This window comes from Anthonomus grandis, chromosome 3 (assembly GCF_022605725.1).
Source record: "Anthonomus grandis grandis chromosome 3, icAntGran1.3, whole genome shotgun sequence".
Taxonomy (NCBI): Eukaryota; Metazoa; Arthropoda; class Insecta; order Coleoptera; family Curculionidae; genus Anthonomus; species Anthonomus grandis.
In genome coordinates, this window is record NC_065548.1 from 28,338,981 (window position 1) to 28,366,897 (window position 27,917).

Consider the following 27,917-nt stretch of genomic DNA (forward strand, 5'->3'; position numbering starts at 1 on the left):
AAATGGAAGTCTCCGCAGTCTTACCTTTCGGACGATGCTGCAGAGCACACCCTATGCAGATATCCGGCACTATAGAGAACCAGGCAGGCCATCTTGGGCAATGCCTTACCTCAGACGGATGGTATTAAGATCGATCCTTGGCCTTCAAAAATCCACTAATCCCATGTTTCCAATTTTTGAGGTTAGGAATGAGATTTTAAAAAACGGTTTTCACTGGCTTCTTTTTCAGAGAAAAAATCATCCATTTGATTTTTTAGGATAATGGGTCATGGTGTCAAAACTCACCCTCTTGCAAAGAAGAATTCAACTAAATTAACGATAATTCGATTGATTCTTATTGCCCAAGGAATATTCTTTCTAACGATACCAAATTTGTTAAAATCGTTAGATTATTGCAAAAACAATTGAACGCAACACCACCATCTTTATTTTTAAAGTTACTGATTTTTCTTTTTATAAATATGACAGACTGGTTCTCTCTAAATCATTTTTAGAACTTGAAAATATTTTTCATCGATTTTTAATGATTGATTTACCCAATAATTTTTTTATTCCTAAGTCATACGACGAACGGTTCCCGAGATATAGAAATCGTCTTATTGGGTCACCCGGTACATCTTTCTCATATTATACATGTTTACTTACAAATACTGTTTCTTTTCCAAAACACAATATTTTTTGTAGGGGAGTAGATACTAGATAGAGACTGCGAAACTAATTATTTTGGGTTTATTTCAAATTAATCTTTATGTTTTTCCTTAATATTTGGTAGATAATAAAATAGCCTACGCTTTTTCTTTTCTTCGCTGTCTAAAAGCTACTCAATACATGTGCTCTCACCCACCTTAAAAACTGAGGGTATCATCCGAGCTTACGGATGAAAAACCAAAATAAATTATCCCAAACTTGTAAGACTTAAGACATTTTCAAATTCGTAAGTATCACCGGTAAACCATCTAAACCAATTAAATTAAAAAAAAAAAAACAGTAGATTTTAGCTCAGAAGGCCAAAAAATGACAATATAACAATCACTTTTATTCTTAAATGTAAATTGTAGTTAACAATATCATGCCATGTAGATAAACGTATTAATATCGTCGTCGTCCCGCTTCATATATTTGTGCTCTATTAGCCATTCGAGCTGCTCCTTAATCATTTTCTTGGAAGGCAAAAACATATTTTTTAAAATGTCGACCAACTCAGTTTGCAGAGCCGCATTCGATATTCTTTTTCGCATTTTTAATATTTTAATTATAGCCTCTTGGGTCCTTAGAATTCTCAATTGTACAATAGACTGATTATCTTCCATTTGCGATCGTTCTGTACTTAGTTGTAGTCTTCCTACCAAATTCACCTATAAATCACAAAAGTAAATAAAAAAAAGTTAATGATACGCCTTAAATGTAACCTACTTTGCCTCTTTTTTGTATTTTGCCATTCTTAATTAGGGCAAAGTCCCTGATTTACCCAAAAGACTGTGTGTTCGTCAAAATCTTTTGGAGCGCTTACGCTTGGGCTGAATTGAAGCAGTTGCCTCTTTAACTTTGGAAATGCAACTAATGACCATAATGTCCTGCGCAATTCACCGTCTGGTAACTCTGTAGCTAACCTATTAAAAAAAACGAACCGATACAATTTTTATTAAAAAATAACGTTCTTTTACACGTAAATATTTGAAGCCTCGATTACAAATAACTTTAAGAGATTTGGAACTCATCATTAGTAATCTAAATACTACTTTGGTCCCTGGCTCATTTTGCAAAACTTCAAAATACCGGCGGGACGCCATTTTTTAAAATAAAATTAAATAGACAGGGGGGGGTCATGCGATACATCGTTTAAGATCTCCCACTGAATGCTTTAAGGCCCTGGAATATTAAGTCATTACTTCTACCCATAGCAAAATGACAGCCTTTCAAAATCTTATTTTTCGCATTTCTATTTCCATTTAAAATAAGTAAACTTTAGGTAACACAGAAATGTACTCAAAGTTTTCACTATACTAAAGTTTACAACTATTTCACTACAAAGAAAATGTGCACCATGAACTTCAATAAAATAATCTATTAGAGAACTCTTCACGAACATTTTGGAAAGTGGAAACAGCAATATTGCGATATGCATCAATTATTCTTTGACGTAGATCGAAGATAGATTCTGACTGGGTGACGTAGACTTTGTTTCAAGTAGCCCCATAAAAAAAAGTCCAGAGATCAGCTATCAGATCTAGCCACTCGGTAGGCCTTCGACGACCAATCCACCGATTAGGATAAGTATTGATTGATTAAGTTGAAAAACTGTTTCCATCTCAAATTCATAAGGATTGTCTTTAATCCCAAAGATCAGTGGTTCTACTGCATTTTCCAACATGTTTTAATAAAGGTCCTCTATCAAATTTTCGTCTTTACTGTACCTGAAATATAAAAAGGCGAAAAATAAGATTTTGAAAGGCTGCAATTTTACTATGGGTAGAAGTAATCACTTAATATTCTAGGAGCATAAAGCATTCAGTGGGAGTGGGATTTTTTGTATAAAAAAAACCGGGCTATTCACAATACCATGAACCATTTTCTTCCAATTCCTCTAGTAGATAATTTTAACATTTTTTCAGTTCTTTTAACGCCTCTTTAATAGAGGAGACATCATATTGACTTTTTGGTGAGCAGATTGAGCAGTGCTTCTGACCGTTTTGGCCGGAAACTCTATTCGTTAACACTCCTTTTGGGACTATTCTGACAAAAGTAGATTAATAATATTTTTAGATTGTTTAAAGTCTTATTTTTGATAGAGTGTTTAGGATTTATCTATCAAATACCAAATTAAAAATTAAAAAGCAAAATTCAGAATTCTGAAACCGCAAGTTTTAAAATAATGAAAATTCGAAAATTTATAAACAATTATAATTATTCAATCAATAAATTGTTGATTGAACTTAGGAAACAAAGAATTATTAAAACCTTTTTTTCTTTCTTCGAAAAGATTTTAGAAAACAATCCCAATTTGAATGAATTATTCTAGAAAATTCTTCTTTATTGTAAAAGGAGATTCTTTAATTAATGGAGGACAGAATCCAGGAAATGCAAAACAAAATTGCAACATTGGACGTCAACACTGTCGATGAGTTGCTCTGTAGGCCTTCGGAAATGGACCGCAAGAACGAAGTTTGTGCCAATACCAAATCTGTTTCACAGATGCGCCTCAATTTGATGGTACTACCAAAGTCTATATACTTGGTACTTATGGTCGAAGAAAGTATTGCTGATGCGCAATTCGTTGAGTGAGCAGAGATTAGTTCTTCGCTACTATTTAGTGTATTTTCGTTAAATCTCTGCTTTATAGGATTACTGTTGGTTGGTTATGTGATTCAAGAAATCATTCCTCTCATTTTTAGGTTAATCGTCTGGTGCGTAGATCGAGATTATTGTTAGCTGTTGGTTTTCTGCGACTAATTTTACTGCTAATAACCGTGACAAAGTCATTCTTCGATGTTTCTCTGGTATTTATTGTGAACCACTATCGCTATGCCCTCTTTTGCTCTTCCTTATTTTTCTACACAATTGTAAATTATAGTGTAGTGCTCATACGATTTTTGTCCTTTATCTTAGTTGCCTTTAGGGCACAAATATAAAAGGAAAAATCTTAGAGCTAAACAATAAATAATACATGCTAATAAATAATAATTTGTTTTTCCAGAGATAGTGATATATACGTTTTTCCATATGTATGATTATATCGTAACATTTTAGTAAGCAAAGTATAAAATATTAAGCCTAATTACGTTAAAAACCAATCAGAATTAAGTATAAAAGTATGTCACTTTTAAATAAACTATACAAAAAGTAATAATAAATTGAATTTAAAAACTTTGGGAATCTTAACCTGGATATGTTCAGATAAGTGATGATATTCCCTCAAGTTGCTAATAAAACTACAACATTAATATTGCACTCTTTGCAATGAAATTTTATCTAAACGGGGATAATTACAATTATGCGGTAATTAAAAACTCACATAACCAAAATTTTTTTGTTTTAAGATTTTAAATATTTTTATTTGAATAGCGTACGCATACCCAAAAAAAGTTTTTGCAAAAGCAAGCTAACCTTGATCTCTAAACCTAAAAGAGGTATCAATAATAAAACGCAAATTCTTCACACTGTCTGAAAAATTAATAGCAGTGTTAGCCAATTCAAGGGTAAGTCAATTTACAATACTGAGACGTTGATTTCTGTTCGCGAAATCAAAAATTAGTAAAGTAGAAAGTTAGAAAAGTAAAATTTTATTTTATAGGTCTAGCATACAAGTATACTTCAAAACTCGTCGTCACATTATGTAAATCAGAAGTGTACATTAAGAATAAAACTCGCGTGGGGAGCCTTCAGCCCCGCATGATATTATTCGTTTTAAATCTAGTTTGTGCACGTTACATACGCTTGCGAAAGTGCTACTTAAAGAAAGATAACACCTTATTTATCACAACCAAAATAACTAAACTTATCAACAAACGCATCACGATCTCTTACATCTACTGACTTCTACTGATCTTTTATTTAAAGAGTAATTTTATTTAAAAGCGCGTGTCGTCTGTCTACATGTCTGAAACCCGATTGCTTAATAGGTATGATAACACTGACAAAATAGATCTTTTAAGTATATGTTCCATTAAACCTAATTCTATTATGTTTACTAACAAGTTCCGGATTATACAGATATAGTATTTTCAAAAAATGGAAATGAAAGCAAGTTGGCATATTTAAGTTTACTATGTTTTGGTATATATGTATTAAACCAAAACACTATATAAACTATTATTTCATTTTTAAAATTTTTAAGGTTCAATGAATTTGAATAGCGGAAACTTCGCGTAAGGAAATTGCTAAATAGAAAGAGACAAAAATGGCGCTTGGCCAAATCTTAAAAAGAAATAACTGGTAAAAAACTTTCTATGCTATTTTTTCTAACTAATTTCAAGATGATGCTTAACTGGTATTTTTTCATTAACGACTACCAATTTTACTCATTATATCATTTACGATTTCGTGCTTACGTTCTCGGCGTCATTTCATCTCTTTATATTTTTTGGTCTTTTCTGGCGATTTCTGTCATCTGAATAAGTTTCGTTTTGATCACGCGATGCAGTTTCTTTGATTGCAGGTTGCATTATACAGGACCTTAGGAAAAGGTAAAAACCCTAAAGCCATTGTTCAAGAATTAACAACAATAGAATATAATAATAGGATTCCAGTGAGTGAGTCATTCTCTGAAGCTAGATTTGTCTGTTCTCTTTTGAACTTTTTGGTTTTCATGAAGTCATTTTCCGAGAAATTTATCGTACAAATTTATTTGTTCATTCGTTTGTGTGTTATGACGTTTAATCCTTCCGCTGAACTGTACTGGTGTACCCCAATAATAAATAGTAGATTTTTGTTTTGCTCACACGCGCTCTAAAAATTGTCAACTTCCAAAAATCTTACTTATCGCCTTACGCCTGAGTCACCGGAATGGCAGCGTGCTTTAAATGCAACCGACAAGGATAAGAACTGATAATATGTTGACTGCGATGGGTGCAGACAAAGGTTTCACTATGAATGCGCAGATTTAACCGGTTCTGAAATTAGAGTAATTAAGCTAAAGAATAAAAATAGTCTAAAATACTTTTGCAGCGCTTGCCTTGAGGGTCTGAAACTCATTACAATACTTCAAAGGCAAATTGAATCTCTTGAAGAAAAGTTATCTTCTTTGAAATCTAATATAAATTTACGAATCAATGAAGTGGTTACTCAGTGTACTGACATGCAAAAATCGGATGACAACACGACACTTCCTAGGAGTTTGGTTGCACCAGAACCTAAAGACTGTGATTTTCTGCAAGAGGTGCTTAAACGTCAGAAACGCATGAAAAAGTTATGCTATTTAACATAAAATTATTGCCCAACGAGCCTGACGCTACTCAAGTATCCAACATATTAAGCAAAATTACTGGTAAACAAATGCAAGTCACCAAAGTAATCAAGATGGGTAGCCCTAATAGTAACGGCAATCTTGATTGAAGTTCTAAATATTTTAAGAAGTCGGAAGAAATTCGGTTCTAGTAGGAGAATCTATGTGGAAACTCATTTGAGTCCTGCCCAAAGAGCGATCTTCCGAAAGTCAAGGATGAGTTGCGATTTATGTTATGCGTTTTACGATTGAACAGCGGCGATCCAATCGTAAAACAAATTTAATAATTAAGTATGAGCATTGTAGGACCTTTATTGCTACAAAAAAAACAAATAAAGCCATTACTTCGTCTTATATATCGCTATCTCATCAGAACATCCGAGGACTGCGTACAAAAACATCTACGTTTTTAACATCTGCTGCTGTTTGTGGTTTTGACATCACCGCTCTGAGAGAAACATGGCTCCAGTCCGACATTTCAGACTCTACTGGAGAATATTTTATTTTTTGAGCTAACAGACAGCTAAGGAGAGCAGAAGCCACGCTCCTCCGATCTCCAACCCCATCAAATCGGAGAAAATTGATCTTGGAATCATACACAATTCTGTTCAAAGTTGTAAGATTACTATTAACTATTTTGTACTTTATCTACTTGTTGTCTATATCCCACCTTCCACTTGTGACAGCGACTTTGAGACTTTCTGTGAATTAATAACCTGCTTAGATCTACTTGTTTCCAAGTGACTTATTGACCCACGTTTCAAGTAAATCAAGCTTTAAAGTAAACTATTAAATAACTTCTCTGAAATTCTTGGACGCAGTACAACCGTGTTCCGAACATGAATGGCAGGCTTCTTGATTTGGTCTTTGCAAATGTTAATATTGAAGTCAGCAAGAATGAGGTTCTTCTACTGAATGAGGACTTGCATCATCCTGCCTTGATGGTTTCTGTACAAGTTACTACCTCACATTTCAAATACCACAATGCAGAAAAACATTATGCCTCAATTTAACTTAAGGAAAGCCAACTTTCCACTTGATGCATGCTGTAGCGAATTTTATAAAATCCTTAATGATATCAACTCCTTTGAAGCATCGGCGACGTAGGCGGTTTCCAGTGTATTTTTCCAAAAACGTAACTAACAATATTTTTAAAAAGGAAGAAGCATATATGGATGTTAAATGTTATCGTACTAATAGCTATCGCCGCAAATTTAACTCTTTATACCAAACAATAAAATATCAAGCTTGGGATGCCTTCAAAATCTATATCATTAGAACAGAGGAAGGAATCTCTAAGGACCCTCCCTCTATTTGGTCCTTTATGAGGGCAAGAAGCGGCCAATCTTTGGTGCCAGCAACAGTTTAAGATTCTTTTCTAAGAAGTTTTGAGGGTACTGTAAATATTGTTTTAGCATTTGAATTTTTTTTTCAGACTGCATATAAGATTCTATTCGAGCAGATAAAACCTATTCTTGCTGTTGTTCCTCGGATTGTTGAAGTTTCCCCCTCCGTCAATTTCTGCTGCAGGTAAAACATTAAAAAACAAAATGACCGCTGGCCCAGATCGAATTCCCAGTTTTATAGCTAAAGATTGTACATTTATTCTGTGTAACCCCTTATGTCATCTTTTTCACCTAATCCTCAAAAGCAGCCAGTTTTACTTTATTTGGAAAACTACCTAAATACTTCTCATACACAAAAAGGATGAACTACAAAATATTGAAAATTATCGTCCTATATCTATTCTATGTAACTTTTGCAAAATTTTTAAGATTATTATTCACAATTCCTTATTTCCTTTCCTTTATGCTTATCTCTGCCTTATCACACAATCAAAACCCCAATAACATTTAACTATACATTGGCAATTGCACTTTATGCAGAGCGAAATTGTTTTGAAAAGGACCTAGGAATTATTTTTGACGATAGGCTTACATTCGTCCCTCATATTGATTAAATATTCGCTGCTTAAGACTATTGGGGTTTATTATTCGGAACTGCAGGCTTTTTAGCAATTCATTTTGTTTGATAACGCTCTATTTCTCTTTGCTTCGATTTAAGCTCGAATATGGGATTTCTGATTTGGAATCCATCTTATGAATGCCATATTAACTCCCTTGAATACATCCAAAGGCGCTTTTTAAAATATATTTTTTTCTTCTTAGAGATGATGGTGCCTATCCAGTTAGAGGTTATTATCATAACTTAGAAGCTCTTGTTTTGAAGAGAGAGACTTACTCTGTGGCATTCTTGTGGAAATTGCTCAATGGCCACATAGATTCTCCAACTGTTGTTCTTGGTCACAATTCTTTGCAGGGTCCGCGTCCTTCCTCCAGAAAAAATGTTACTTTTGTTCTTGATCGTTCTAAACTAACATTAAATATCACGATCCTATTTTTATCATGTGCAAAAAGTTCAACAAATTTGCTTCCACCTGTGATATCTTTCAATGCTCCCTGAGGCACCTAGTTTCACATGTAATCATGAGGATGTTACACAGGGAGTTGGGCAGTCGCTGAAGGATGGGATGACTTTATCTCCATTTGTTTTATATGTACCTTTCTTTAAAAAAAGCTACTCAGAATTTTATTTTACTTGGTATTACATTTTGTAATTTAATTTCAACTCTGGCTCTTTTAAATAATTTAATCCAGAGTTTGGACTTTTTGTTAGTTTTTACCTTATATGTTATATTTTACCATTGCTAATTTTGATTTTCCTGTAATTGAGCTCTAGTCTGTTGGAAAAATATAGATAAATAAATAAACTATAATTTTCACACCAAAATATAGTAAAAATAAATCAACTTTCAATTTTTTAAATAGAGTAGGAGATTAAAGAAAAGCATATGTTTCAATAGGTTCACAAAGTTCTCAATTCAATCTTTAATCTTCAAGTTGCGGCCACTTGCATTTTTGGTCAGGGGGTCATCTACTATTAAATTTTTCTAAAACTTTTCGCTATGAAATCCCATATATTGTGTGCGTGGTACTTTTAGGTATCAAAGAAACAAAAGATGAAAAGCCTTTAACTGATCTTGCTAGATCATTTTAAGGTTAAAGATATTAAATTATTTTGATGTTAAGGGTAAAAAAGTGACAGGTGACAACAATGATACACCATTGTTTTGAGTACGGGCGCGTTTTTAAATTCAGCAGTCGATCTACCGCTTAAGCAAAATTTGCTATTTTCGTTTCTAAATTATCTGCGTTTTATCACATCATGTTTCTTTATTATATGATGGGTCCATCAATGATTGGCTGATGGCAATCACTGGTCCATCGTATTTTCGTTTTGGTGAAATGGTGAAATGGTGTGATGGAAATGTTGACGTTGACTTTGACATTTTATAATTTTTCTTTAATAATTTTTGATTTGACCAAAACAAACAAGATAATTAACTCTAAACTGCATTCATTCAATTTAATGTTTTTTTTTACAAGTGAAAGATGCAAGGGCATAGGGGTAAGATTTTTTCGCACCCTGGCACGTTACGTGAAATCCTATTGAAACATAACAATAAAGTGGAAATCTAAGGAGGAAAAATAAATTTGGAAATCAACTGAAAAGTCAAATCAAAACAGGAAAACAAAACAAAACAACACAAAAAAAGCGTTTCTTTTTTCATCGGTTGATTTTCCATAACAAATCAGCTGTTTTACGTCATCAGTCAAGCAGCTATCAATCTGTCAACTATTTAATGGATTCCATCCAATGGTTGAATCCTGCTGAATTAAAAAATGCACCCTATATTCGTTTCTATAGGAATATGTGAAAATTACATAGTTGTCCTATTTGAAATATGAAAATTGTCCTTATCAGAACTAATGAAAAAAACTATTGAATACATATACTGCCGTCCTAAGCCAAAAGAGCGTATCTCAAAATTTTTCAATTTTTATATTATGGTTCTTAAGGACCCCAAATACAATGTTTAACCTATTTCCTAAGCGAAAAAGACGCATTTTAACTCCATAGTGCCTAAAAATTGGTAACAAAGTTTTGTATTCTTTTTTAAAATGCGTCTATTTTAAAAAAGAATACAAAATCCTACTCCGATTCGACGTATCTCAATTTCCCAAGCGAATATGACTGTTCTTAAAGATGCGCCTTTTTCGCTTAGGATTTTTGGTAATTTTAAGCGCGTAATGTAGTGTGCATTTAGATGGGTTTAGTTATTTTTTATTATTATTTACGCAAATTAGTTATGTTTTTACATGGCAGTTTCTGTGTTGTAATGAGTTAGTGGTGCTAAAGACACACGAGCAACTCGTTATCGGCTGTTTATAACCTAACTTTTATGTGAATTGTAGTAATCGTTTCAACAAATTTGTTTTATTGGGGTGATAAACTTTGAGACTAACTTAATACAGGGCCTATTATAAAGTTGTAACAGAAGACATATCGGCTACAAGACCCCTTCGACCGGTAAGTAATTATTTTTAATTTTGTTTATTCAATTAGATCGGATTTTCGGCGGCCGTCTTTATCTGAGCAGCACTTTTGTCTGTGTTTATTCGTCTTTTTACTATTTACGTTTAATAAGGTGTACATCTTTAAAAAATCCAGAAATAGTTTTTATTATTAAAAATACTTAAAACTAACTCTGCCCTGCCCTTTTAGATTCAATGGACAGAACACAAGGATTTCGAGGAAAAAAATGGTCATGTTGGCGCTGAACAAGGAAACTAAACAAGCATTCCAACCCAAGGAAAAAAATAAAAAGATTTAGATTAGATTATTATCCGAAAGATTTAGATTATTATCCACTGACCCTGATTCGGAAAATGATAGTAGCGACACGGCAAGTAAGTGCAGTGAAGAACTTAATATTATTAATGACATAAACTCTGGGAATTGTGTAACAGAAATCGCCTCTGCCATACACATACAATCAGAAAGCCCAGTTCTTCTCGATATTTCTAGGTCTTTTATGCCAGTTCAGTTTGAGGCTCTCGAAGAAGCAGACTTATGCTTGACTGAATTATGTGATCAAATCACAGAAGCAGCCGAGCCACAATTGATGCATGAACCTATTCAAGACGAGCATGTCATGGATTCTGACGGTTTTGTAGATACCGACGCAACTGGAGTAAATAATACCGCATCTGTCATTCAATATACTAAAAAGGGAACAGTTCGAAAAAGAAAGAAGTTCGAATTATCAGTAAGTTCCAGAAAAAAAGCTAAGCATGAATCACTTGCGAAAAAGCACAGCGTTAAAGAAGGTTGTGGAAAAGATTGTTTAAAAAAATGTCTGTTGAAGATATCAGAAGAAAGAAGAACATTTTTAAACAATGAATTTTGGAAAATTTCAAATGTTAAAGACATCTTTTATTTTACATTATGTTTCATCAAAACCTCTGAAACAGAGAACTACTTCAAAACGTGATCTCGGTTATCAAAGAAATAATACTAACTATACGCTTAAAAATGAAAAAGGAACATCTGAAAATGTATGCAAGGTCTTTTTTTTGACAACTCTCGGCTTTAATAAACAAAGTGACAAAGTTATCCGTACAGCATTGCGTAATGCTAATAATTCTGTAGTACCTGTGGCTAACTTAAGATGCACGAAGCAACCTGACAATAAAATAGACGATAAAGTGATTCGTAATCATATTAATTCTTACAACCCAACTATCTCACACTATCGGCGAGAGCATGCACCCCAACGTCTTTACCTTCCTAGTGACCTTACTTTTGCGGCAATGCATCAGGATTTTCTAATTAAATATCCCAATATACAAATTTCTTATGAAAAGTACCGTGTAGTAGCTAAGAAAATGAATATTTCGCTAGCAAATCTTAGACACGAAGAATGTGAAAGTTCTGAAGAACTTTCTCTACATGATAAAAGTCACACAAAAGATAATCTTGACGAAACCTGTGATAATTGTAACAGTTGGAAAAAACATATAGACAGAGCAACAAAGTCGCGTGAAAATTACAGAGATGGTGGTAGTCAACCAGAAGAACCAGGTAAGATTATATACTGCGCAGATCTTGAAAAAGTTATTATGCTGCCAATACTGGAAACATTTAAAACTGCAATTTTCACAAACAGACTAACAGCTTACAATGAGAGCTTTGTACCAATTGGCAAAAAAAAAGAACGACAAAACGTTTGCCGCATTTTGACATGACGCCTTGTTTAAACGCAGTAAAGATGAATTAATAAGCACATTTTACCAGCTTTTCCTTGTGAAGAAAGACGCTGTGAAAATAACATTATGGCTTGATAATTGCTCCGCGCGAAATAAAAATTGGTCATTATTTTCATTTTTGCTCTACATTGTTAATTCTCATGAAATTAATGCTAATGAAATTATTATAAAATATTTCGAGCCCGGCCATACATTTATGGCCGCGGATTCCTTTCATCACAAAGTTGAACAGTCAATGAAAAAGATGGGCAACAAACTATACGATTTTGCAGATTTTGTTCAAGGCGTAAAACAATCCGCACGGCAAACTGAAGTTCTGCCAATGGAGTTACAGCATTTTTTTCTTTGGGAGGATTACACCTCGCAATATAAACTTAGTAGAATTAACCCCCGGCCATATCTAAATGAAATAGTCCAAGTATCTGTCCAAAGGGGTTCCCATATTATGACATACCAAGATGACTTCGATGGTCCAAAAATTGCACTTGATTTTCTTACTGCCAAAATTACAAAAAATAAAATACTGCCACCACCAAAAAAACAACAAAAAGTCCTTGGAATTTCATCTAAAAAGAAAGAGTTAAAAAACCTCGGTGCAATAATGAAGAACAGGCTTCAGTTTTGGAAAGACCTTCTAGTTTCCCAAGACGATAACTCAAACTAAAATGTTAGTATTTTTTTGTAAGCTGATATGTTAAAGTTATTCACTTTCAATAAACCTTTGTTTAAAAAGTATGTAATAAAGCTGTCCATTTCTTTTGTAATATTAGCAAATAATTAATAATAATATTAGCAAAATGCAATATCCTTCTTGACGTATCTAAAATTTGTACTAAAATCCTAAGCGCAATAGACGCATCTCATTTTTAACTAAAAATCTCTTTACAAACAAATAAAACTTCAAAGTTATTTATTACTCAAACACATTACTACAAATAACTAAAAAAAAAATTCAAAAATTAAATAAATACGAGTGCTGTAATAAAAAACCGATAAATCGCAATAACTCAAAAACTTAAAATCTTGAGATGCGTCTTTTTGGCTTAGGACGGCAGTATAGTATCTACATATCATAAATTAGTAGAATTCATTTGTTTTTCTGCAAAAAAAAAGTTATAGAGTGCTCTTTTGAAAAAGAAATCGGTGAAATGATAAAACTCATTTTGCTTAAATAAATTTTTTTAACCACCTCATTTTTTTTTTAAACAAACAAGTCTACCTGAGATTTTCATAAGTGATTTTATCATGCGGTCTTTGGTTCCACGCAAAGAGTACCGCCATTTGAAATGTCGTAACATCCAAATCGAATTTCCCTCCGTTCGTGGCGAATGTTATAGTTCCGTTGCTCATATGATGGTACCTGAAAAATATTATGGTGGTAAATATCAGTGAATAATAACGGTTTTTAAAGGATGTTAGTTTTAACAGTAGTTTTCCAGTTTCGGGTAAAAATTAAAAACATTATGGCGGATACTGTTTATACAATTCATATATTAATACATTTGAACTAAAACATAAGCCACAGGACTTGAATGAGAGCTAAATGATTTAGAAATAAAAGGTATAGCCAACAGGCTAAATTTACAACCCAGTCGATAACTTATAAGTTTCAGAAGAAACTCCCATATCTATTATATACTAATAGAACTAATATTTCAACAATTTACGAGATCTGGCATGGGTGAAACTGAAGAAGCATTAGGTGGTTTGAAGGTTAGGTGGAAGTATCTGCTAATCCAGTAGGAAAGTGCGTTTGCTATCGCTGTAGTAGTACTTTTTTCGAAGAGGTTAGGAACTAACGTGTTTTTTTCTCGTGTTGATAAGAAAATGTGATGAAAAGCACAACGAACGGATCAATTAATTTGAAATTTCTCGTAAAATTAGGAATTCCGACTGAGTGCTATAAGTTGTTCAAAGAGGCTTATGTTTTGAGAAGTCTATCTTTTACACGTTTTTTCAAATGGAATAAATAGTTTTCTGAATAAAGAAGCCGAAAATGCCAAAAATGACCAGGTCAACCAGTTTCTGGTTTAACGCCGCAAATAATTTATTTATTTATTTACATCACTCTATTATTAAAATCCGATTATTGAAATCATGAATTATCGCTACAAAAAAGAACTCTACATAAGAAAAGATGTTAATTAGATAAAATGATAGTTATATAAAATACAAGAACATTTATAATTAAGAAACTTAATGAGAATACCATTATCAAAGCTATCAAAGGCTTTAGAAAAGTCGGTATAGATTATGTCAACTTGTGAATTAACGTTTATTGATTCTGAAATAAATTCCCTTAGAGAGAGCAGCTTTGTTGTTGTAGATCTATATTTCACGAAGCCATGTTGTCTGGTATTAATCAGATTTTTCATTAAGGGATATAAAGCAGAACAGCAGCAGAAACAGTACTCGTTCGATAATTTAAGATGTTTTCCAAAGGTCGGAAAAGGATTCTTATTTTAATGCTAAATTAAATAGAACAGTCAATAGTTTTAACAAAAGCATAAGCACAGTTAGTTATGAGAAAAGCAGGAATTTTGTCGGGTCTAACGGTTGTTATTGGCTTAATTCTCCTAAGTGCCTCCTAAGTACCTCGGTTTCCGTAAATCTAATTATAGTTAGAGTACCTAAAATTATGTTCTCTGATCTAATATGACATATGGTCAATAAAGTTTGTAGAAGAAACGTATGAATTTTGAAAAAATTCTGCAGACGCATTTGCTATTGTTTGAGAATCAGACAACAGTCTTCCTTATTGATAGGTCATGTTTTGAGGTAACAAGTAATTGTTTTGTAAACTTTGAATTAGTTTCCAAAAGTTATAACGTTTATAATTTTTACAAAACTATCAAGATAGTGATAAGCCAGACAAGTGATATCATAAAAGAACTGCCCGCCAGTGTTAATATCACATATAGTTTCTAAAATTTCAATATTAAGAAAGTTATCATATAATGTAAGGTGAGCTTTTTTATAGTTATAAAAGATATTATCAATTTTACCGCTATTACTTTTTTGTTTAAATTGTTTTAGAACTTTTGTTGAAAAATTCTAATAGATTAATCAGATTATTTACCCTATAGGATGGGTGTGTAGGAAGGGTGGAATGTAAATTAGTATTATACAGAGATTACAACGACGCCTATAGTGTCAACAATACTAATTCAAAATAATCATCCATTACTCTCAAAGAGACTTAAGTATATGAACAAAGGAGGGAGAAGGTAAACTCAAAGTCTAAGTCTCATAAATCAAGCGTCTATTTTAGGTTACGCGTTTCGCCGTATTAGGGCATCATCAGACTTAAATAAAATTATTAAAATTAAATGATACAGGACAGAACGCCAATTAACAGAAAAGACATACCTATCTAAATACAAAAGCCACACACTAAGAATTCCGTCGAATTTGCTAATTTTTTAAAAGGCATATATATATACCATGCAATGTTAATTTCCTTAGATGTGAAAAATCTTTTTCCCAGTATACCACCCACCGACTGCATTGAACTAATGGAATCTTTACTTGCAAATTCTAATCTACCCAGGCTAATTTCTTCAGACTTAATTTGGCTACTAAAAACTGTTTTAGACAAAACTTTTTTAAATTCAATGGCAAAATGTATACACAGAAGGCTGGCTTAGCCATGGGATCATGCCTTTCCCCTTTCTTAAGTGAAGTTTTTATACACAACTTGGAGTGCAAAATTATGAACAGTTCTTTCGCCGACCATATAATAGCGTATAAACGATATGTGGATGACATTTGTATTGTTTGGGGAGGCAATGACGATCACCTTCTTAAATTTTACAAACAGTCTACATAGTAGAATTTTATTTACCTTAGAAAAGGAACACAACAAAACTTTGCCTTTCTTAGACCTTTTGTTAATCAGGAATAATAATAAAATCGGATTCGATATATTCGATAGGAAACTATCCACAACTGACAACATCATACAATTCACTTCTAACTCACCACATACCCACAAGTTTGCTTCATTTAACTCTTTGTTATATAGGATGTTCACCCTTCCTCTATCCAAGGAATCTTTTTATAAAGAATTTAACATAATAAAGCAGCTTGCAGTTAATAACGGATTTCCACTTTCTACCATAAATAAACTTTTTTTCGCATACATGAATAAATATAAATTCTCCTACCACATCTTACACTCTAATTCTTTAAATCTTAACAAATTCAGATCTTTAAAATTTTTTGGTTCAATGTCTTTCCAAGTTGCAAAACTTTTTAAAAATAATGTAAATCTTTCAATAACTTTTAAAACTGCAAACACTTTGAAAAAACACTTGATAAACACAAAGGATAAAATAGAACAAACTTTAAAATCTGGGGTGTATTCTTTGAATTGTGGTGAATGTTCCGCTGTGTATGTTGGTCAGTCTGGTAGAAGAATTTCCACTAGAGTGAAGGAACATATAAGTCTTTTCAACAATTATAAGGATACCGATATTAAAGAAACAAAGTCAGCCTTTGCAAATCATCTTTATCGACTGGTCATAACTTTTCGGTGTCGGATGACGTAACTATATTACATGAGTGTGGAAAAGGTAAAAAACTAGATCTCCTTGAAAAGCTGGAGATTACAAGAGCTAAGAGAAGCCCAGCATTAAATTGTGTCAATGATATCTTTAATTTCGAACCTAATCTCATTTTCAATAATCTCCAATAAGATTTTAATCTTGTCTCATATAATATAATTATTTGCATACTACATCATTACCCCGATTTGGCGATAAGGTATATGCTTCGTACTTCGGATCCAGTGGTCTCCGGTTCGATCCCTATTAAATTAAATCATTTTATTTTATTTAGTTTTTTTTTTGAAAAAGCTTTTTTATTTTTTGTCCTTTCATAATTGTATTTGTTTTCATTCCTTTTTCCTTTAAGATAATAATATGTATAATATGTACTGGATGTGATATTTGGCGTTTTAAAGTCCATATTTTAGTCAATAACGATACACGATGGTGTAAACTCATTTTATTTTATATTTTTTATTGATGTTACTGTGTGGCTTTTGTATTTAGATAGGTATGTCTTTTCTGTTAATTGGCGTTCTGTCCTGTATCATTTAATTTTAATAATTTTATTTAGGTCTGATGATGCCCTAATACGGCGAAACGCGTAACCTAAAATAGACGCTTGATTTATGAGACTTAGACTTTCAGTTTACCTTCTCCCTCCTTTGTTCAACAATACTATGTAAATTTTTGGGAAGAACCAGATTTACGTTAATAGGAAAAGTTTGTTTAATTGCCAAAACAACACCGACCCCTTTATTCTCACTCATTTTATCATAAAATCGTTAAGTATTCGGATGATTGATAAGACTTTGGTAAATGATAAACGTTAAAGATTCATAACGACGGATGAAAAATTTTACATGACGAATTGAACATGAAAAAGTCTGTGCGAAGTTGGTGCCAAAAAATTTGAATTCTGACCAAAAGTTCGTTCGTCAAAAAATCGGGTCAGATTTTTTCAAGAGTTTTATGTAAAGACCCTGAATTGATGAAAACATTATCACTTGCGATAAAAACTGTATATCTCAATACCACGTGAAATAAAGCGGAAATTAATGCACTGCTACATCCCCAAGAATGAAAAAAGCATAGAAGCGAGTTTGAAAGAACCGGCAGAAGTGAAAAAACAAGTGGTGCATCTTGCACTTGCGCATATCGAGCTGTTATTTAGCCGCTAGAGGCACTCCAATGTCGCCGGACTTGCCTGATTAGCACTTTGTGACTTTTTCCGAAGACCCCGTATATTTTTGGTTTCTTCATATTTCTCATAAATCACAGTAGCAGAAAGTCACATTTCGTAAATAACCGCAATAGTTTTAGAGAAAATAAAGTTTCAATTTTCACTTTTTGATTTATTTCTAGCCAGTTATTATTAAAAAACATACTTTTTAATACAAACTATTACATCACAACCGGGTAATATTAATAATCTCTATTTAATTATAAATTATTTTTTATTAAAAGACGGATTTTATTTCTTTTATACTTTTCCATTAAAAGAAGCAAGTTAATACCTCTTCAGGACCGAAAATGATATTCAATTGATATACAAAATGATAATGATATACAGAGTTATCTCTTGGCAAGAAATCTCCTTGAAATTAGTATCAGTACAACTAGCCGACGAGATATGGTTGCTAGAGAACAACAGTCTAACAATCATTTGAGGAATGTGCGGAAAATCTCCAACATGTAGGATGCATATGAGACCGGAAGAAGAAGAAGAAGAACGACCAGCGCATCCGGTTTATGTCCACTAGCTCGGAAACAAAGACATTGTGGAAGAATTCGCTGTTTAAAATTAGTTTAAAATATAAATATAAACTATGGAACAAAAAATATGTATAAAGAGCCTATAATAATTAAAAAACACATATAAAGAGACAAAAACTATTTTCTCTACTCATGTGTTTGCTGTTAATGTGTTAAGGAGTTTTTACACTTACCATTGCAGCTTTCTTCCAGAGTGCTTCTTTTTATAAAAATCTTCTACTTCTGGTATATAATCTTCTAGTTCTACTGGTAAACTAACGGTAACTCTTTCAGATCCCCTTGCCCAAGCACCTTTAATTAAATATATAAATAACTCTTCTTTGTATTCATTTTATTCAAAAGAAGTGTAGCATACCTGCATTTAAGATTTTTATATTTATTGCATCGTGTCGTTCCGTCGACGTCCTAAACTGGGCATTTAAATCTTCACTAACTTTAATGTCTTGGAACATCCTAGCTAATTTATTTACATAGTCAGCGGGCATACCAACTTCTCTTAACCATTCGACCTATATTGAATATAATGAAAAATTATTTTTAAATATTTTCGGCAACAAGTAAAATAAAGTGAAATATAATTTTCCAACTTCCATTGTTTTTATCTTAAATTTAACACGACCTTTATCAAGTGTAAACTAATAACAATAACTATTCTACGAGCTTATATACTACAGATGTGTGTAAAAACGTCTGGTTATGCGTGAAGAGCATAGATCATGAAGTGTCCTGAAAGTAGAGGTTTCTAGGTATGGGGAATATCAACACTAGCCTGGCTGAGGATTTCTTAACATTGCGTGACTTAAGTTGGAATCTTCGAAGAAGAACAGATCAATCCAAACCCAAGGTGTGGCTTCGACTTGTCGATGACGCATGTACAATTTGGGACAAGAGCGATACAGAGCTAGCAAACTTTCTGGAGCACATAATAATATTAGGCCAAGCATTAAGTTTACGATAGAGTTGGAAACTAAGTCATCACTGCCCTCATCTTGTAAAGAATAAAAATGGTCGCCTAAGGACATCAGTCTATTACAAACCAACACACAGGACAATATCTACAATGCAACATCAATCATTCTGGTTCAACAAAGGTAGGAATCATTAAAACCCTGTATAGAACCGCAGCCACAATATGCAAAAATAATGTTGGCCTCAACAGGGAAATAAAAAGCATCCCAAAGGCTTACAACAGAATGGGTAATCATGCAAACTAATAAAGACAAGTATTAGAAAAGCAGCAGAGATAACAAGGAAAGAGCCATAGCAATTGGAGGATCCTACAGGAGTTTTACCAATTCCGAACATCAAGAGAACTTCGCAGAAAATCAGGAGAATTTCCAGAAAAATCATCATTAAAACATTTAGAAGACTTCGAAGAAAACGTTCGAGGCTTAGCATACAAGATCAAGCCAGAATGTCTTCTAGGTATTAAAGACTGCGTATATCAAATCTCCTGTGAATATGCAGAGTCATACATAGTAAGACAAGGCGACCACTGTAAATCAGGACAAAAGACGTGATAACGCTGTTACAACTAGAGCCCTCAACGACTTGAGTAAAAGACGGACGCGGGAAACCACTCGCAAATTATTATGAAGATGATGACTGAATGTGTAAGACGTAAAAGGGTGTAAGTGTAAACGACGAGTGAGTTATATTAAGACGATATTAATTGTACAAGACGACAATATTTGTGTAACACAGCTATATATTATTTAATTGTGAGCTGTCTTCTTGTGTCCGACTTTCATGACACACCCTAGACAATGATTAAAATCCTACATACGTTGTATTCTAGTGAGTTTACACTTGATAACGGTTGATTAACCGTTAAATTTAATATTAAGGCAATGGAAGTTCGAAAAGGACATTTTACTACTTCAGCAATATATAGTATTTTCACAAACACATGTAAAAAATAAAGTAAATTTTATTTTTAAAAACCTAGTATACATATTCGTAGAAATGTATATTAAGTTGGTTGATCACAAATAAAATTTAAAAGGTATCAAAGTCAAAATAAGCTTTATAATCTAACGACAAACGTCTCTTTGACAACGCAGGAAAATAAACTAGATTTTTTAAATATAAAAAAAGGTTAAAATCAGTGTTAAATAAAAAAAAATAAGCTAAACAAAATGTAACCAGAGAAAATAAAAACTGAAATATAGTTTTTCAGCTAAATGTTTTCAGACTATAATAATCCCCATCAACTAGAAAACTACAGAACCTTTTCCTAAATAGCTTGAAGAAAGGAAAGGCTGTTAAATACCTTGGCAAATAGTTATAGCTTTTAATGCTATATTGGTAACCAGCGTTGGAAAACTATAATGAATTTGAAATTACGATAACGCATCATCTCACAAAGCTATCATACGAATATTAACGTAATTCTTGCCAAAAACTCAACAAATTTGATCCGCCGAACAGCTACCTTATTCACCTGGTATGGCTCCGACAGACTTTTTTCGTTTAAAAAAAAAAATAAAAACTACCGTATTAAGTATTTTTCGGAAATGGTCTACTCTGCAGGTGATACAATAAATTTGGTTGACTAATATACAATCGGTATTTCGCTCACGTAGCCAATAAATAGGATATTTCCTGAAAAATTTAGACTTTTAATCGGTAATACGGTAATCTTTTCAACAAAGTTGGAAGCTTGTTAAGTATCACAGTGCCATTAAAGGGTATAGATTTTTGAAAAAAAGCTGCTCTGTTGAGTGGTAACAATATTAAAGAGTATTGGATCTTCTAATGGAAAACACAAGTGTTGTGTTTATTTTCATGAATAAAGCATAAAAAAATGTTGCCTTACCATATCTTCTTCTTTTTCGCTATCCGCACTGGCATCTAATATGAGACGTCTCGTTAAGTGCGCCTTATGATACCTCATAAACACATCTTTATTCGAAACGTATTTAAGGACTAGCAAAACATCTCTTAATCTGTAAAGATTAACCATGAGAAATAACACTTCAAGTTTAAAAAATGGTTATTTTACCTGGTTTCAATTTCTTCACTGGTAAGTCTTTTAGATAAAGGCGTACGCCTAAGTAACATATCACAATAATTGGCCAGTAATTCTGGACATTTACTCTCAGGTGTCACTATTTTACCGGCTATATTTCTTCCGGTACCTAATTCTAATCTAAATTTAAAATAGAAATTGTTAATATTAATTCGCATTTACATTTAACAGTTACTTGCCTAAAAACTGTCGTATCATTGACCACGGCCTTAAAAGCTTTATCTCTGGCAGTTAAAAATCTAGGATCGTCTGAAAACGCATCGTGAACCAACTTACTAAACTTTCTGAAATAAATTTAGTTTATAGATAAATTACATATAATTTTTTCATTTGGTACTTTACCTAAAGAGATCCAACAGTCTTTCTACATATTTTTCTGAATCCTGAGTGATTATGTCTGCTGCGGCAACCATATCCGCCAAACCAGCCTGTGTTATGTGGTTTTCAAGTTCTCTGAGCATTGGTTGTACACCTTCTGGTACTCGTTCTAGAAGTCTAATAATAAACATTTTTACCATTTAGACAGAAAGATAATAACCCATAACAAGGGGTAACTATTAAATAATGATACTGCTTATGAAGAAGAGTTTTGTTTTAAAAATTATTGTACTATCAAATGCTCTTCCATGCACTCCACTGCTCTGGCCACACAACTTTCTATTCATTTTTAAGATTGGTCAAAATACTGCTGGAAGTCTTGTAAGGGCGTTTAGAAGCTCCGCCGATTTTCGCTTCATCTTTTTTTTTTTTCAAGTACTTTATAGTCGAAAATTTGGTACATGTACACGAATTTTATTGACAAAGCTTCAGAAAATAAATACAATCAAATCAGACTTTAAAACTTAACAAATATAAAACATTTATACAACATATAAAATGCCTAAAAAAAAATGCAAGAGAAAAATCTTACAAACAAAATCTTTATAAAACAAAATATATGCATGTAGACAAAGGTAGCAGAGATAAAGGGACACATAAAGGTATGTTCAAAATTAAAATTAACAGATTAAAAGCTTAGCATCTACTACACAACATCCTCAGCCTTAAAAAAGTCTTCAATCGAATAAAAGGCTTTTAGAAGCAAATATGACTTCAGTTTACAACGAAACTGGCGCAAAGACTGAACACTTCTTAATTCCACGCTAATGTGATTATAAATCATTAAACCGCGATATATAAATGAATCTTTGATAGATGTAAAATGAGGAATAGGAAGGGGAATATTATTAATCTGTCTGGTAGGATAACTGTGATGTCGGATTGGAAAACTGTTCTTATTTTTGAATATTAAACATGCAGTTTCCAAAATAAATAATGATGGTAGGGTCAAAATACGGCTCTCTTTGAAAAGATTACCACAATGCATTCTAGAATGGGCCTTAAATAAACTTCTGACAGCCCTCTTTTGCAGCACAAAAACAGACTGAAACAGATAATTTGAACATGCACCCCAAAATGGAAAAGCATACCTTAAATGCGACTCGAACAAAGCAAAGTACACATCACGAGCAACATCTCTCCCCAGTTCATGAACGGTTGCCCTAACAGAGAAGCAGCCAGAAGCAAGTTTTTTATTTAACTTTATTATATGGTCAGAAAACTTTAAATCTTTATCAATGACTAAACCAAGAAATGCGGAATTGTCTACCATGTCCAATGCGTTCTCACCAAAATCAAGACTCTCAGCTTGAAAATTGAAACCAATAATATGGGACTTTGACATATTTAAGCAAAGTTGATTGGAATCACACCATTGCTTTAATTTCAGGAGATCGGCTGCAACATCTCTGACAAGCTGCTTGGGATCTTTATTCGACCATAAAACCGTTGTGTCGTCAGCAAACAATGTAAAATGTCCACATATGCTAAGAGTAATAAGATCATTAACGTATGCAAGAAATAGAAGGGGACCAAGAACTGACCCCTGTGGAACACCACAATCCACAGACTCCCTACCAGAAAAGTCACCATTAAGGTACACAGACTGCTCGCGACCAGACAAATAGCACTCAAACCACTTCAGTGCAACACCCCTAACTCCATAAGCAGAAAGCTTCTGAAGCAGTATCATATGACTCACACAATCAAAAGCTTTGGACAAGTCACAGAACACCGCCGCAGTCGCCTCTCTTCCATTAACACCCTGGAGAAGTTTGGACAAGAAATCAAACATAACGTCAGAGGTGCTTTTCCCTGATAGAAAACTAAATTGTTCATCTCGAAGAACCCCTTTCCCCAGAAGAAACCTTAAAAGACGATCCTTCATAAGTCTTTCAATCAACTTAGATAAAGTAGACAAAATTGAAATCGGCCTATACTTGGATGGACTAGAACGATCACCACCCTTATAAAGAGGCAAAATTTTTGCTAATTTTAGGCAAAGAGGAAATGTGCCCGACTGAAATGAAATATTTATAGCATCAGAAAGAGCCTGAATAGCACTCAAAGGAAGTTTTTCCAATAAATTCACTGAAATACCATCACCACTAGATGTCCTTTTCTTTTTCATCGATCGTATAGTGCAAAAAATCTCCCTGGGAGTAGTGGGGCTGAGGTAAAATGAATTTCCACTAGTGATAGGTAAAAATTTGAGAGGGTCATAAGTGGAAGAGAGACCCTTTGTGAGGATATCAGCAACCGAACAAAAGTACTTATTCAATATGTCAGAATTAATCTGCACTTCTTGAGAGCCATTACTTTCGGACACAACCTCATTAACAATTGACCACGCTTCGCGTTGCTCATTGGAGGAATATTTCAAACGTTTGGAATAATAGAGTCTTTTCGCCTCACACACAACTTTCCGGTAAACTTTTCGATATCCCGAGAATAGCGACAATACAAAATTATTTATCGGGTAGAACTTTTTTAAAATACCAAAAAATCTAAGATTACGACCGGAGATGCGAATACCAGAAGTTAACCATCTTTTCCGGTCCCCAAATCGATTTTTTAATGTGTGAACGGGAAAGTATCTATCAACTAACTTTGAAAGAGATGCGTGAAATGAAGCAAGAGCATCCTGCTCACAAAATATCGAGTCTCAATTAAAAGACCGACATCCTGCATCAAAAGACCGGAAGTTCCTTGTGCTGTAAATTCTACCCAAACCTCTGGATTTGTATCTTTTTCTGAATGGCACCTGAGCCAGGATGGCATTATGATCAGACAAAGCTGGATCAAATACATTACAAATTACATTCTCCTGTATATTGGAGGCAACATAGTCAATGGTTGTTGATGTGGTACCTGTTACACCTGTATATTTATTACCCTCTTATATTTATTGGTTGTAAAATATTTAATCATGTTCGTTTTTTCGATTAGGATTGTTACAAACCTTAAAAAGTTTAGGAGAGAACTAAAGAAATTAATCTTACCAAAAGCTTACTACAGCATTGAAGAGTATTTTAACGACTCATTTTAATATTTAAAATTAATTATATATCTGTTGATCAGATTTTTTTTTTATTATTCTTGTTTTATATTGGTTCTTGCCTTTTATTTTCTTCTTTTTTGGTTTTTTCTTTGATTAAATAAAATATGCTTCTATGTACAATCAAAATCGATTCTGTATTCTGTTTTTATCCTGTATCCTGTATAACCAAATAAATACTGGTATTATAAATTCTAGGATTAGGAAGCTTTTAGCACAAGTTTGTAAACTTAGCAAATAAAGTATATTTTGACTTTGACCTGTGCCATCAACTCGAACCGGTTCCCTTAAAGGCATACCTAGTCTTCAAAAATAGAAAAATGTCATAGGGTAGTAAAACACGCGCCGTACGCGCGCTTTCGAGCACTGGAGCTGCTAAACTTAGAACATTGAAAGGTTAGAATTAGCATTGTCGTGGAACTATGGACAGTTTGTGAAATGCTTATGTAGAAATTGCAAAAAAATTAAATATAAATTCGTTTGACAAGATGACATCAGCGTTTGCTTGCAGTGTTACCATTCCATATTTTTTGGAAGCGGTTTTAGGAATAAGAATGTTACTAATTTTTTTTCTTGCTTTGCGATATTATTTTTGCGGTTAGAATAAGATATATCTATTTCTTCTTTTTATTTTTAGCCCAAAAAAGGTCTCTAAAAGACATATTCCTGAGGTCAAAATAAGCAATAAAGCAACTTACCTTAGTGCAAAGTTGTTTTGTTTCTTAGTTATAGGGTGTTAAATTTAAAAAATAAACATCGTTTTTTGCGACATACTGCTAATAAAAATTAACTGTTATCAAGATATTTCATGTTTTAGCGTTTATTGCAGCACTGGAATTTAAAAAAATATTTTTTTAAGTTATTAGCTTTAGTAATAAAATTCAGTCAGTGCTTAGTGCCAAATGATTTTTTTTTAAGTCTTGCATGTATAAGAAAGTACATAGAAAGTAATAAACAAATAATTTTTATTGAAAAGAATTTTCGTTAGCACCCTTATGTTCGGAAGAAAAAAGCATTTTTTGATTTTGTATGATAAGTGTTTCAGTGAGAATTTGCTAGTTGCAAAAATAAATACAGTGTTTTAAGCTTGTTAGTGAAAATTAAATCTCTAATTTGTTAAAATGGCTGAAAGATACAGCTTTGCAGAAATATGTTTAGTTTAAAACATTAGTTTTTGGGTATTGTCAAGGAAATAGCCAGAAAAGTGTTAGGGTATATAGGCAAAGACTTCCAAATCGGGGTATACCAAATAATCAAACATTTGCTGCTGAAGGAACAAAAGAATCCCTGTGAAATTGGGGTCTAGTTTCACACCAATCCACTATACATTGATGTTTTTTTTTTGCTTAGTTGTTAAATTTAGCTTATTCTTGATATTACTTTAGCAAATTTATGGTAAATGACACTAATTCAGTTTTTAATAAAGTAAAATAAAAATTTGTAAAAAATTCTAACCTTGTCAGTCAAGTGGTTGCACTCTCTATTGTGACACCTTTCCATTCAAATGCATAGCAAAAACTTTATAAAATGTAAATTCTTATTTTCATAAGTAAGATAAATATTGGTCCTAAGTAAGGTGGAAAAATAAAATCTGTACTAAACTTTAAGATAAGAACTAATAAATTTTGTTTTACTACCTTATTACTTACCTGAACATTAGCTGCAATCTCTCAGTTTCTCCAGCCTTTATAAGTGGAGCACATTCTGCTAATAGTCCTGGCAGTGGATTTCCTACCAACACCTTTACACAGCACTGTATAACTCCATTGCTTCCAGCTAAATATTATGAAATATGGTCAAATAATGTTTAACTATTATTATTTATCTGTTTTATGGAGTGAAAAACAATTTCCAACATACCCTCTAGGTATCTCTGTGCTCTAGCCTCTTCTTCTCTAAGTTTTGAATCTGCATATTTCATATAAGCCTGTACTCCATTTGTGGCCAAGTGTTCTGGAGCTTTCATCCTATAAAACATTTCTGTGCTTTGAATGTATGCAGCCTCAAAGTTTTCCCTATAGATTTCTAATCTGTCTTCTGGATTTGAACATAAATTAACATAAGATTCTCTTACACCTAAAATAAAATTTATTTATACAGCTGTGCTATATTACAGTTAAAATTGAGTTATACCAATGACCAATTGAGAATCAAAAGCTTCTCCTTTTCTTTCTGCATGTACCAGTTTCATGGCACTTTCTTGAAGTCTATGTTTAATATCCATAAATATGCTTTCATTCCAACTGTCCAACATTAGTTTTCTGACTATACTTTCATCTGCTGAACCTTTTTTATTATTATTGCTTTGCATACTTGAACTTGTAGATGTTGTTTTGCCTTGTAAACTGCTTTCTAATTGTCTACAAAAATATGTTTACTCATAAATACTCACGAAATAAAGTATATATTTCCTTACTTAAATGGAGTTGGTAAATAATTACACTGGGTAAAAAACTTTCTCCATTCAGCAATATAAGCTTTTAACAAAGCTTCTTCCTGTTGCTGTGCCAAAACTCGAGCTTGAGCTTGTTTTATAAATTGAATAATATCATCCTGGAGATGGTCTCTTAATTTTGCAGGTCCCTTTTCATCCCAAAGGCAAACTAGGTGAACATCATAAAACAATTCTTGCCACTCACCTGGAGAGACTGGTTCTTGCTTAAGAAGTTTTAAAACAATTGGGCGCATGGAAACCCATTTGTCTTCAAACTTAACTTGGCCTTTTTCCTAAACATAATTAAATGGGTTCAATAAAATGAGAAAATAAACTGAAAGGGCCCTACCTTTAACATTTTGAGGTTAAAATTTAGAATCAATTGTACAATTAGCTTTTGATATGTTGGTACATTCCCCTATTTAATGACCGGTAGAAAAAAACATACACATCGTTTACAAATTATATTAATTCTTTTTTATTTATAAATATCCAATCCCCTAACAAAACAAAACCTCTCATGAAATTTGACAGGCAATGCGAAAAGTCACATGTCTTTTGACGAATAATTGACAGCTGACA

At 32.9% G+C, this 27,917-nt stretch overlaps 1 protein-coding gene across 1 annotated transcript; it reads right to left on the reverse strand.

The window, feature by feature from the left end:
* Window positions 1-1,015: 1,015 nt before the first annotated feature.
* On the reverse strand, window positions 1,016-27,875 carry LOC126734189 (cullin-5). Its single transcript, XM_050437731.1, is given in 15 exon segments — window positions 1,016-1,355; window positions 1,414-1,458; window positions 1,460-1,610; window positions 13,331-13,471; window positions 18,608-18,725; window positions 18,790-18,943; window positions 21,253-21,382; window positions 21,439-21,585; window positions 21,645-21,749; window positions 21,808-21,960; window positions 26,551-26,677; window positions 26,762-26,977; window positions 27,035-27,261; window positions 27,318-27,628; window positions 27,685-27,875. Coding segments are annotated over 15 exon segments (2,322 nt in total). The 5' UTR covers window positions 27,694-27,875; the 3' UTR covers window positions 1,016-1,067.
* Between the last annotated feature and the right edge of the window lie 42 nt (window positions 27,876-27,917).